Here is a 14,076-nt window from a genome sequence, read left to right as displayed (position 1 = left end):
AATTGGTACAACCACTATGGAGGTTCCTTAAAAAAGTAAAAATGAAACTACCATATGATCCAGCAATCCCACTCCTGGGCACATAGCAGGAGAAAACCATAATTCGAACAGATACAGGCACCTTTGCACTATTTACAATAGTCAAGACATGGAAGCAACCTAAATGTCCATCAACTGAGGAACAGAAAAAGATGTGGTACATATGTACAGTAGAATAATAAATAATAATATTATTAAAAATAAAATAATGCCATTTGCAGCAACATGAATGGACCTAGAGATTGTCAGACGTCTGAGTGAAGTCAGAGAAGGGACACATGATAATTGCTTATATGTAAAATCTTTTAAAATGGTACAAATGAACTTATTTACAAAACGAATTTCTCTATCAGAGATAGAGAAAACAATTTTATGGTTAACGGGGGAAAAACGGTGGGGGGGGGGATAAACTGGAAGATCGGGATTGACATACAATAATTACTACATATAAAACAGGTAACTAATAAGAACCTACTATATAGCACAGGGAACTCTACTCCATACTCTGTAATGACATATATGGGAAAAGAATCTAAAAAAAGAATGGATTTATGTATAATTGAGTCACTTTGTTGTACACCTGAAACTTAACATGGTAAATAAACTACACTCCAATACAAATTTAAAATGAATACATATACACATAAACACAGAGGAAAAAATGTTTTTTTAAAAAAACCACATTCTCAGGGAGTGTAGGTCTCAGTGGATCATGGATGGGGGCAGGAATCTGCTTATTAGAAGGCACCTGAAACTAACACAACATTGTAAATCAACTGTACTTCAATAAAACATTTTTAAAAAAAGAATGTACATTCTCTTCATGCTTCTATTTAATAATCTGTGTACAGGCTATGGAATGAGAATGTGGCTGAGCCTAGTACCTGCATGACATGTGGAAGGTTTGGGTATTAACACATTTGGAATTGGTGTGGGCACTAATGACATCCATAAGATAGGACGGTCATCAAAAGAAAAATGAAACAAGCTTCCACTTACTCAATCTACCTACACTCCTGGGCATCCAGGATGCCCCCGGCTCACTCCACCCTCTACACCAGGCACCAAGGTGGGTAAGTGTGAACTGACCCCCAGGTCATGCTCTCCGAGAACAAGGACCACGACCACTAACACAGCCTCAAACGCTGCCCAGAGCCCCGCAGGGCCAGCTGTGTTTTGGGAGTCCACAGCCCAGCAGTGTTCTTCCTTTACACATGCACAGCTCCTTTGAGGGCAGCACCAACTCCTTCACTCTTTGCAGCATCAGACATATTGCAAGGAGCCAGAGATTCAAAAGGACTACAACCTAGGCTTTGACGATGAGTAACACACAAGTGGAAAAGGTGGAGGGGGTCACTGAAGCCAGACTGGCAGGTGCAGAGAAAGAACCAGTGGACGAAGAAAGAACTTCTTGGATGAAGCAGTGACTAAGTAACCCCCTGAACCCTGGTAGGAATTAGCTAGGCCAAGAAGAAGGGAGCACTCTCCAAACAAAGGCTCACGATAAGAGTGGAAAGTTCTCAAACGGTGAGTTAACTTTGGAGGTGATGGAGATGAGCAGGAAGGCTGGACACAACGTGCCTAGGAGTGCAGACTTTATCCTAGGACAAAGGGAGCCTCAGAAGGTCATTCAAGAAGGTGAGTGAAATGACCAAACATGTATTTTTAAATACTCACATTAGCTACACTGCTAAAATGGGGAAGAGATTCGAAGCCTAGGGAGCCAGTTAAAAACCTGTGATGGGAACAGGGCAGGGGATGTTGATACCGGCTTTTGGACCTGCAGAGAAGTGCACAGATCCAGGAGGGTGGAAAGCAGAGGTTCTCGTCCACAGGTGTCCAGTAAGTTCATGCTGACACTGCTCTATTTAAAATGCACAACCAGCAAGGACCTACTGTAGAGCACAGAGAACTCTGCTCAACATTATGTGGCAGGCTGGGTGGGAAGAAGGTTTGGGGGAGAATGGATACATACATGTGTGTGGCTGTGTCCCTTTGCTGTCCATCTGAAACTATCACGACATTGTTAATTGGCTATACCCTAACACAAGATAAAAAGTTTTTTAAAAAAAAATAGTTCATGCTGGAAGGACACTGGTAAATGCTTAATTCTACAAAGCAAAGACTAAAATTCAGATGACAACATGATGTTTCTGATTGGCCACATAACAGGGGAGCTGTTGACAAAGAGAGGGGTCCACAGCTGAAGGAACCCCTTGGCAAAGACGGGCCCACTGATGCCTCTCCCAAGGGACACAGAGGGAGTGACCTCCTGGCAAAGTTTCAAAAGACAGGACCGTTGTCAAATGTACTCCCACCCTGAAGGTGGGAGGCGAGATCAGACAGCCTCTTTAGGGTCAGACCAGCGCCTGCAGGGCTGTTTATAAAACCAGATTAGAATGTTGTGCAGCAAGAGCAACAAAAAAACACAGATGGGAAAAAGAAGAGCTGGCTTAAAAATCAGTGAGTAGCACAGAACAAGAGCCTGACCACCACGCTGCTCAGGCAGCACCGGCGGCAGGAGAAGGCTGGGGTGTGGGAAGTGAGCCTGAGGAACCCCAAGAGCTCCCCAGGGCCCCTCTGCTCAGCAGCACAAAGAGGAGTTTATTTTCAAGACAGAGGAAGCAAGCCAAGATGAAAGGCTTGAAATGGAAATGCAAACAGGAGAGTTTCCCCAGGCAAACTGTCTTTCCAACCCCATCTGAGAAAAGAAAACCCCCCCTGTAGGGCGGCCACGAACAGGGGAACAGGGCAGAGCACCGACACCTACCTCCTCAGAGAAACAGGGAGGGGCTCCCGCGGGTCCCAAAGCCTGGAGGGGCAGCCCCAGGCACCAAAGGGTTCTCAGAACCCTCGCGGGCATCCTCCATGAAGGCCAAGCTTCCAAAAGGCCTGACAAGAGTGACACCCCCAGCACCAGTCCATCTGCATGGGATAACCAAGGCCCCGGCAGCCAGGGCCCGAGTCACACGAGCCCCTGTGGGCCCCTGTCACACAGCACGTCACACGCTGATAACAAGAGCCGAAAAGTGAAAGTTGCTCAGTTGTGTTCGACTCTTTGTGACCCCGTGGACTATACAGTCCATGAAATTCTCCAGGCCAGAATACTGGAGTGGGTAGCCTATCCCTTCTCCAGTGGATCTTCCCGACCCAGGAATCAAACTGGGGTCTCTTGCATTGCAGGCGGATTCTTTACCAACTGAGCTATGAGGGAAGCCCTATAACAAAAGCCGAAGGGAGAAGTTAGTCTAACAAGGCAGCGTGTTCAGTGGACAGAGTCTTTCAAAAAGAAAGAACAGAATAATAATCACATCTGGGATGACACAATTTTGGAACCATGGACCTAAAGGATGTTGATCACAACTCTTGGTATTCCTGGTATCCCGTGCATCCCCAACCAACCCCTGGACCAGCTTCCCACAACTGGCAGCTTCATTTTTCGTCACCTCCCTGAAACACAGAATGCTCCGTGTGTGAAAGAAGAGGGAGGCTCAGGGACAGCGCCCCTGTGCCCCTCACATGCCCACTTGTCTACTGTCCCACGGACAGTCAGTGATCTCAGAGCCCGTGGTAGCTGAACAGTGATTCCTCAAGTGGCCGAGTGAGGGCAGAAGCCTGAGTCCCAGAAGAACCTCTCATCCCTGGCCTGGTCCCCTCATCGAACAGAAAACAACCAGGGGAGGGCAGGAGGCAGCCACAGATGTGCACAGCCCGTCCAAGCACACTCTTAGGGTGTTCTCACCACGGAAACTGTAAGTGCACAGGGATGGTGCAGAGAGCCTGCATGCAGATGCTGACCAGCTGGGACAGCCCCCTCATCTCTGCCCTCACACACACACCTCACTCTCCACCACCGTGTCTGAAGCAAACCACACAGTTTCTTTTCACCTGTGAAGAGGTCACTGTGAATCTCTAAAAACTAAGACGACTCTTCATAAACAAAGCTACAATAATATGACCGTACCTTAAAAAGTTAATTACTTATGATGTTACATATATTCATTTATGTCCTCAAGAGGCAGTCAGTTTTCTTGGGCTCCCATGACTTCTTGGAAAGAGTGTAAGGGAAGAGCCCTGAGCACCTAAGAGCATCAGTCACATCAGCTACTAAAGCCTTATTTTCTTCAAGTGACGCAGTGAACTTCCAGCTTTGAACACACTGGTGATCAGACAGAAAGGTCAAATGCAGCTTTTGGGGCTTCGTGCTGGGGGAAGGGCGGTAAAATAATCGGGATGATGACAGTATTATAATAGCCAAGGTGAGTACTTAATAAGCCGCCAACGTTCCAGGCACTTCACACGCCTCATGTAACTTGCTCTTCACGGCAGCCCTGTGAAGTTCCTCTCCCAGACACAGGAAGCCGAAGCTCAGCAGGCCTCAGCTAGTTGCCTGAGACCTCACAGGACCCGTGGCACTCAGGCTGATGCCCCGGTCTACTCCACCACAGAGCTCACGTCCTTCCCTCTGTGCCCTGTATGTGAAGCACACGCCCCATGCGGACGACGCACCAATGCCCTCCCACCACGGCCTGCCATCTCACTTGCCCTGGGACATCCCCCGACTCTTCTGATACCTCTTTCCTCTCATCCCCAGAGCAGCAGGGGATCTTCTACAAGATGAGCCTCTAGGTAAAATGGGGTGTCCCTCCGCGATGACTCAACCCACCTCCAGAGCCCCGAGCTGAGGCACACTCACCGAACTGGCCGTCTACCCTCACGTACAGCTCGATGACGCCGTAGGCAATGGTGGTGGGAGCTGGGATCTCCAGTACCACGTTGCTGTCCCTGATGAAGTTCCCATCCTCCATCGCTGACACCTGCAGGAAGGGTGCATGCTCCCACCTGTGTGCTCAGGCTCCCCCAGGCTTCTCCTGCCTCCCATGTGGCCAGCCTAGGCCCCGTGCCCAAGAAGGGCCGGGAAAATGCCCACAGAACTGGGGGGAAAGGAGAACCAGCCAGCAGGGGTCAGGATTTAATCCTTGTCGGCCTCATGATGTCCTACACATATTCTAAAGTCAGTGGCCAACCTGTAGCACAAAGGCAAGAATCCAGAGTTTGGGAGATAGTGAAGTTAGGTCTATGGTGCTGAGTAAAGAAGATAATAAGACAACTTCCTATTTCCCTCATGGAGGATTATGGAAACAACTTTGAAATCCTAAGAAAATCATCAACGGTAAGAGTCTGACTAGGAGAACCTAGCTGAGAGCAAGATACCCTAAGCACGTCCTCCCAGACCGGGTATGTGACACGCTGTGCCATCAGATAAAACCGGGAAGAGGCCAGAAGGAAGGGGCAGAAGGAGGAGAGAAGGATGGCCATGAAATGCCGAGTCAGCAGCAAAGCTCTCTCTCCTTCAGACCCTGTCACAAATCTGGCTCTTGCCCACCATGGCCTGAGGAGGAGAAGAAGTGGCCCAGATGCTGGAGATTAGAGGTCTTTATAGCAACTTGATCTTGGTCACAGTGTGATGACTACCAACCTCCGTACACCCCAGCAGACTCCAGGCCTTTGGTGGGGGGTCCCTGTGGACAGAAATACTGGCAGGGCCAGCTAAAGCCATCTCCCATCAGCCCTCATCACTCTGTCCAGCCTGCCCACCCCAAGGAGAGTTCAACTCCAGACCTCAATCTCCACCTCCTTCTAAATATAACATTACTGGGTCCTCTTATATAATTTGAAAGTTACCCCAAGAAGTAAACTTCTAAGAGCCAAATATTAGGCCCTATTGAGGGGAGGCAGTTTGGGGTCAGAGCCTCCTGTTCAATTCCACTGAAGTTCAGGGGTCACTTGGTAGAACTGTAACTTAATCCAGAAACATCTGTTTATGTATATTAAAGACACATGTGCTGATCTTTACCTTTCCTAACTCAATCCACTGGGGATTTAAGGCAGCTCATCTCAAAATCGTCATTTCTGAGACCCTTGATTCTTAGGGGCCCTAGGAGTTATCTGTGCGTTGGCCTGGCCAGTGTTCATTTGATCCATTTTTTGAAGGGGGAAGGCACCTGATTCACCCTGGCATGCCAATCTAAGCATCCCATCGCCCTGGCCTTGGGTCTGCTTCAGGAGTGGGCAGGGCCCGGGATGGTCCAGTGCCTGCCTGCCCTGAAGCACTCTTTCCACTAAGGATGGGGTCGGATGAAAGCCAGGAGCTGCCGCCCCATGAGCTTATATGAGAGGGAATCCACCTTCAGGGAAGGCAGCTCGCTGGCTTCTCAAGTCCTGGATCCAGCAGTGACCGAATAGATCACTGCAAACGTTTCAGTTACAGAAGCCAAGCAGTTCTTTCTTGTTTAAACCGATTTGAGTTGGATTTCTGTTAACTCCCTCCAAGAGTCCTGATGAATGAAGACCCCACTCCCAGAGGGCCCTGACCCGGCGCCTCCCTGGCCAGGCACGCACCTGCACAGTCTTGGTCTGGATCCCCACCATGCCGCCACACTTCTCCTCGATCTGGACGTGCTCAGATATCACGCACTTCTGCGTCGTCACAATCTTCTGCGTCAGGACACACAGGACCTCGTTCTTCCTCTCCAGCACCTGCTGCAGTACCGGGTTCTTCAGGTTGATTGTTCTGAAAAAAGAAAAGGCCGGTGAGTGGCCTTGGGGAGGCGGATGCAGTGGGAACTGTTGCTTCTTGCCCAGCTGGCAGGTGAGAAGCAAACAGGTGACAGCCAGCATCCTTTATTTCCTGGTGCTGAGAGGGGGCCAGCTCATCCAGAGAGGCCGAAACCAGAGTCTCCTGAGGCCACCTCAGAGCTGCCAGGCCTCCAGAGAAAGGCTGGCACCACACAGATGGGGTTCTTGTCAAACAGCCATGCTGACTGTCACAGAGAAAGAAAGACACCCAACAGGTACAGGAGCTGTAACCCATCTGCTCACACCCTGGGAACTCCACTCTGTCATTTAACCAGAGGCCAAGGGACCACGGACATCACAGGCATGGGCAATAAATACAGGGTGACTGTGGGGGGCATGCTGACCAGTGCTTCTCACAGAAGAGAAGGGGACAGGCTTGAGGTACAAATAGCAGGAGGAAAATTGGATTTTAATTTTAAAAGCATTTTTTAATCTGTCTGTCCAGGAAGGATATGTAATCTCTTAGAAGGGATTTTAGAAGGGCTTCCCAGTTAGTTCAGTAGTAAAGAATCTGCCTGCCAATGCACAGAGCACAGGAGACGTGGGTTTGATCCCTGGGTCAGGAAGATACCCTGGAGGAGTAAATGGCAACCCACTCCAGTATTCTTGCCTGGGGAATCCCATGGATTCTCCAGGTGCCTAGTGGGCTACAGTCCATGAGGTCGCAAGGAGTCGGACATGACTGAGGGGATTGCACGTGCATGCAGAAGGGATTATACATCATTTTACAGATGGGGAACTGAGCCCAGTAAGTGTGGCCCGCCCAGGTTTCCCAGCAGAAACTTGGGGCTCCCAGGTGGCTACTCTGGGGAATTTCAAGAACAAGGTCAATTCCCATCTACAGAAGATGATGTGCTGATTAGAAGCAAATGATGAAGTGCCCACTCTGGAAGTCCTGTTCAATGCTATGAGTCTATGGGGTGGACAGGAAGAAAACCAGGTTAGAGTTAGTGGCCGCACAAGAACAATTACAGTGTTCACCCTGTCCAAGGTGAATCACCTCCAAAAGCTTGGCCCCATCTCCAATCCATGCCGTGGCTGTCACCCCACCCCCCAGGCAGACACAGCTTCTCCAGGCTTCAGAAAGCATCCCCAGAATGGAGGCAAGTAGCTGGAAAGATCCTGTCTCCATGTAAAAAGCTGCCCGGGCTGGAAACAACCCATATCCATCAACAGATGAACAGATATACCAATGTCGTCCATGCATACAATGGGACATTATTCAACCACAGAAAGGAAGCTGATGTGCTATAACACAAACAAACCTTGAAGACATTATGCTGAATGGAAGAAGCTGGTACAAAAGGAGAAATAGTGGATGATTTTACACATATGAAATATTTAAATCAGGAAAATTCTCAGCCACAGAAAGTAGATTTAAGGTTACCAGGGGCTGGGGAAGAGAGAAGGGAGGGGGGTGGTTCTTGTTTGATGGCTACAGAGTTTCTCTGTAGGGTGATGAGAAAGTTCTAGAAATGGATAGTGGTGATGACTGCATGACAGTGCGGAGGTAATCAAACCACTGAACTATGCATCTAAAAATGGCTAAAATGATAAAATTAATGTTATATTTTATCACAATTAAAGACACGTCCATCGACAGATGAATGGATAAAAATGTGGCACATATATACAATGGAATATTACTCAGCCATAAAAAAAGAACGGAATTGGGTCACGTATAGAGACGTGGATGGGCCCAGAGTCTGTCATACACAGTGAGATAAGTCAGAAGGAAAAAAAACAACTATCATATATTAATGTGTATATATGGAATCTAGGGGCTTCCCTGGTGGCTCAGATGGTAAAGAATCTTCCTCCAATGCAGAAGACCTGGGTTGGATCCCTGGGTCAGGAAGATCCCTGGAGAAGAAAATGGCAACCCACTCCAGTATTCTTGCCTGGAAAATCCCATGGACAGGGAATCTACAAAACGGTACAAATGAACCTATTTGCAGGGCAGGAATAGGGATACAGACAAAGAGAAGAGATGTATAGACATGGGCCGGGGGTGGGATGAATTGGGAGATTCAGACTGACTTATATGACCGCCATATGTAAACAGATAGCTAGTGGAGACCTGCTATCTCTGAGCTATCTCTGTGAGCTGAGCTAGCTCCGTGTTCTGTGGTGACTTAGATGGGTGGGACAGGGGCTGGGGGTAGGAGGTAGAGCCAGGAAGGCGGGCACTTCACAGATATGTGTGTAGATACAGGCAATTCACTTGGCTGCACACGGGCTTCCCAGGTGGCACTAGTGGTAAAGAACCCGCCTGCCAATGCAGGAGACTCAAGAGACATGGGTTTGATCCCTGGGTCAGGAAGATCCCCTGGAGTAGGAAATGGCAACCCACTCCAGTATTCTTGCCTGGGAAATCCCAAGGACAGAGAAGCCTGGTGGGCTACAGTCCATAGGGTCACAAAGAGCCAGACACAACTGAAGCATCTTAGCATACATGCATGTACAACACTGTAAAGAAATAATAATAATAATAAAGACATGGGAAAAACTTCAATCTCGGTAGTGGTCAAAGAAATGCAAATTATAACAATGTTTCACACATATTAAGTAATAAAGATAAATCGACAACAACAAAAAAGCTGCCCAGGGCTCCATTTCCAGGAAGGCAGATAGAGCAGGGGGAACCTGCCTGGCGGGGGCTCCAGCTAGGTGACTGGGAGTGAATGGCTCCACCTCGCACCTTGTTATCCTTGCGGATACACTGATGGTAATGCTGCCTCTTGCTCTGATCGCTGTAGGGTTTACTCGAGAGGCCACATGGTGAGCAGTCAGTATGTGCCAAGCAGACAGTCAAATGCCCCCGAATGCTGGCTGGCTCTGGCCACCATCCTGTATATCCCCCTAACCGAGGCCCCCAGAACAAAGCCCCAGGGTGTGCACTTGATGGGAATGACGGGCAGTCAATTGGGTCCCGGGTGCTTTTTCACATCTCTCATGCCCTTAGAACCCCCAGTGGACACATCTCATCTCAAGTCCTCTCCCCAGGCAATGAGGCCTTTAGCTCTGACCCCTGCCTCTGGGGACCCCACCTTCCTGCCGTCTCTCTGCTCCTTAAACACACCAGGTACAGGCCTGCCCTGAGGCCTTGACACAATGTCCCCAGGGTCCCCACATCTGACACAAGTCACTTCTCAGGGAGGCCAGTGATCCTTGCTCACCCAGTACAAAGCGACTCCCGCTCACACTGTGACACCCTAGCATGTGGACGTGACGTTCACATACTCTCAAGAGCACACTTCCATAGGACACTCTTCCAGGTCCTTCGCTTATCTGTTCACTGCCTGTCTCCTCCCTCTAGACCACTAGTCCCCAACCTTTTTGAGATCAGGGACCGATTTCTTGGAAGACAATTTTTCCATGGACTGGGGGTGGGGGGGGACAGTTTCCAGATAATTAAAGCACATTACATTTATCGTGCACTTTACTTCTAATCTAATGCCTGTATCTGACAGGAGGTACTGGCCTGTGGCCCAGAGGCTAAAGACCATGAAAGTGTTAGTCACTCAGTCATGTCCGACTCTTTGTAACCCCATGGACTGCAGCCCCCCAGGCTCCTCTGTCCATAGAATTCTTAAACTCATGGAAATAGGGGTTGTGCATGCCAAGGGCATAGTGCATAGTTTTGGAATAAATGAATAAATAAAACATGGGGTGTTTTTTTCCTCTCTGTGTATCTGCCTTAATGAACATGCAAATATGTGAGTAGGTATGCATCTGTGGGAAGAGAGAAAATAGGAAGATGGAGGAACTGGAGGATAAGCAGTGTGGTTTAGAGAATGATGTGTAGCTGTGACTCTTCCTGAGAGACTGCGTGGGGCCCACAGGCACAGATTTGAAGATGAGGGCCAGTGTATTCACCAGCAGGATGTACATTTGAACTAGGCCTTGCTGACCTCCTCCTTCTGTTGCACACCATCTCCTATTCTAGCCAATTCTTGAAAAGCAACTCCCTCAATTACAGCTCAGGTTCTGGCTCCTCCCCATTTGATGAGCAGTACATCAGAAGCAGCTACTCTCACCCACAAGCTCAGAACTATCAGCAGAGGAACAACTGAAGGCTGCCTTGAGGCACCTGAAGTGACTCTGGTGGGTTGGAAATCATTGCAGTGCTTCATGGCTTAAACGGATCCACTAGAGTGCTTGATGGCGCCTTAACCAATGTTCAATTGTGTGAAAAGAAAAACCTCTGGGACTTCCCTGGTGGTCTAGTGGTTAAGAATACACCTGCCAATGTACTGTATAGACAGGTTCGATCCCTAGCCTGGGAAGATCCCACGTGACACAGGGCAACTAAGCCTGCACACCACAAGTGTTGAGCCTGAGCTCTGCAACAGAAGCCACCGCATGAGACGCCCACGCACTGCCATGCGCTGCAAGCAAAGTCCCCGCGTGGCAATGAAGACTCAATGTAGCCAAGAATAAAGCAATACACATATGTGGTTGCTTAGTCACTAAGTCAGATCCGACTCTTGCAACCCCATGGACTGTAGCCTGCCAGGCTCCTCTGTCCATAGGATTTTCCAGGCAAAAATACTGGAGAGGGTTGCCATTTCCTAAACCTCAGCCTAGACCACCCAAGACTCCATTGCTTAATATGCCCACCTCCCTCCAGGACCCCCACCTCAAACATCAGAAAGAGGAGGGGGAAAGGTCACCTTTCCTTAAACGTAACTTCCTTACACATCTGAGAACAGAACAGTCCTGAGATGCTTGTGGGGACCAGCCTAGCACCTGGGAGGCTTCCTGCCCTCAGAATATCCTTGCGGGGTGACCTCACCATGGGACAGGGAACAGAAGCCTGGCCAAAGACAGGGTGCACCTCCCAGGCTGAGACTGGGGTGACTGGGGAGGAGAGTGTCCCAGGGCACACCCTCCTGCAGGCTGGCTGAGAGCTGCTCAGGGGACAGGCAGGCACTTCCCACCCAGGTCACTGGGATTCTGTTCCCAGGACAGTGCTGCCACCTTTTGGAAGCCAAATACTGGACAAATTGAGCTCATTCTCAATTAAGAGAGGAGGTTGGGGTAGACAGAGGGGAAGCTAATTATCAGAGGCAAGGGACTGTTCACACAGGAGTCTTCACAAACCAACCTCTGGAGTGAATTCTGCCCCATCTCCACTGGTCCTCCAGGGCCCGGACACAGAATAGCTCACAGGAGCCTGATCCCGGCCCTCTTGGAGCAGGAGTCCTTGTGTGATGGGACTCACCTCGACCCACCAAGTGGGGAAGCTAGCAGTATTTCCATGTAATTCGTTTACTTTATGTGTGTGTGTGTGTGCGTTCAGCCGTGTCCTGTATGCATTTAGAGATCCACGGGTTTCTTCAGATTACTAAAGTTCAAAGAGCAAGAAGTTCAAAACCCTAGAGCAAGGTTTCATAGACGAAGAACAAGGAGGCCCAGAGAAGTAGCAGAGAGTAACCAAAGTCACACAGCTGAGAGACGAAGGCTGGTTTTTCCCAAGGCCCGGCCAGCCACAGAAGCCCCACCAAAGCAGGCTCCCTTCTCTGGGTGAGCGTTCCTGAAGGCTGTACCAGGAATTTTATCTTTATCTCTAGTACATCCATGTCTACACATCAATATCTTGCCTGTCTGGCTAGACCGGTAGCTGAGGACTGGAAGGAGGGACCATATCCAAGTCCTCTGCGAAACCTCCAAGTATCCATGCCAGCCTCTCTTTTCTGACCCCATCTCCTGATGGCTGCTCTTAGGAAATCCTTCCCAGGGTCATCCCTATTGCTCCATCTCTCCCGGGTTCTATTAAGAACCACTGAACAACAGGGACAGAAGCTCTTTAGAAAGAGACACAAGGGAGCTAGATGGCCAGGAGATCAGGGGTCAGGGGGTTTTACCTTTTAAGTTTTGACCTTTAGCATTTAAATCATAGGAACATATCAATTATTCAAAAATTTGTCATTAGCATTATGCTACCTATCCAGTTGGTGGGAAAATGAATAATTTATCACATAAATCCCAGAGGGCAAGGTTGGAATAAAACTCACTCCCCAGTCCAGCCAGGAGTCAATGCCACAGCCAGGAGAAATGAAGCAGAAGGTTTCCCACAAGAAAACGAGCAGCTCGATGCTCTTCGGCCTCGTCAAACATTTTTAAGGACCGCCCAAGGTTGCAGATGGCAAGTGGATGATAGAACAGGGGGCCACAGAGGCAGTAGTATGGTCAACATCAAAGGGCTGGGCCCAAAGGAACACCGGAGGTAAGGCAGAGGAGTACACACTAAATGGGGGACAGAAGAGCGCCCCCTCCTGACCCAGTAGACCTGCTGCCCCCCGCCGTCCTCCCGTGAGATCACCCTCCTCTGTGCGCCCACAGCTCTATGCAATGCCAACACCCGGAGCCAGCCTGCAATGGGCTCAGCTTTCTGTCTCCTCACTGGGCCACTGCCTCTCATCTCTGAGCCTCCGTTTGCACATCTGTCAAGTGAAGGCTGGGTTAGAGGCCACCTGTAGTGACCCACGCTGTACTTATCTGAAAATATTTCTTTCCTTCCAATAATGATGGGGAAGCCAAGTCAAGGTCCCTCCCCCGGCTGGCCAGAGATATGCCCAGAGTCTTCAGGTAAGCCTTCAGGCTGGGGAGCAGACCCTCCAAGCAACTAAGAAAACAGCTACATGGATACAGGCCAGTAATTCCAGGAGTGGGGTAGCGGGGAGACCAGGCAGGAGCTGCTGGAGGTGGGGGACAAGGAGGGAAGATGATTAAAAAGTGTGGCTCTGAGCCCAGCGAGGCTGCTGGGGACCGGCCGGGGCCAGAGGAGCAGCAGGAACACAGGCTCCTCTCCTACCGCACCCGAAAGCTCCCCAGGCCCAGCCCTCGTGAAGCCGCCTCCTCCTCAGGCTGAAGCTGTCATCTCCATTTCCATCATTTCTCAGACTTTGAAAACCAGATGCAACCCACAGAGAAGAAACCCAGAGAAGACTTTTAAAAGTCTAACAATATCCAAAAGAAGGAGGGAAGCAGTTTTCTTTCCCAAAGCATAACGCAGCCCCCAGGACCCCTCCTGTGGAGACAAGGGGAGGGCATGCTTTGTGAGCAGACCCCCCCACCCCCAAACACATTCTTGTAACTCCACAGATAACTGGGTCCTATTGTGTTCTGGGCTAAATGCTGGGGATTCTCAGTGAGCAAGACCAAGGCATCCTTGTTGCCACGACCCTCCTTTGTAACACGTCCTAGAGAAACAGGGCTTCAAACAGAGCTCTGATAAGCTGCTCCAAAAAGTAGTATGTATAAGAGAGTAGGCACAATCGGCTCTGATCCAGTTTTCTGGGAGAAATGTGAAACTACAAGGGCCCCAGGGGACGACTAGTTCTGAGGTAGGAAACCAGTCTCATCTTGAATACCACCTCTGATGGATGCATC

The 14,076-nt window shown here is 49.5% G+C and overlaps 1 protein-coding gene across 4 annotated transcripts in view; it reads right to left on the bottom strand.

Annotated features, from left to right (window-relative positions):
• Nucleotides 1–14,076, bottom strand: part of GSDME (gasdermin E) — a 66,736-nt gene that overhangs the window by 15,979 nt on the left and 36,681 nt on the right. For all 4 annotated transcript variants that reach the window (XM_061165513.1, XM_061165517.1, XM_061165514.1 and 1 more), the window contains 2 exons: nt 6,442–6,613; nt 4,736–4,856 (listed from right to left, as the gene is read on the bottom strand). In XM_061165513.1, the coding sequence (XP_061021496.1) occupies nt 4,736–4,856; nt 6,442–6,613 (293 nt within the window). The remainder of the gene's footprint in view (nt 1–4,735; nt 4,857–6,441; nt 6,614–14,076) is intronic.

Source organism: Dama dama, chromosome 18 (assembly GCF_033118175.1).
Source record: "Dama dama isolate Ldn47 chromosome 18, ASM3311817v1, whole genome shotgun sequence".
Classification (NCBI taxonomy): Eukaryota; Metazoa; Chordata; class Mammalia; order Artiodactyla; family Cervidae; genus Dama; species Dama dama.
This window is presented reverse-complemented; position numbering and strand designations above follow the sequence as displayed.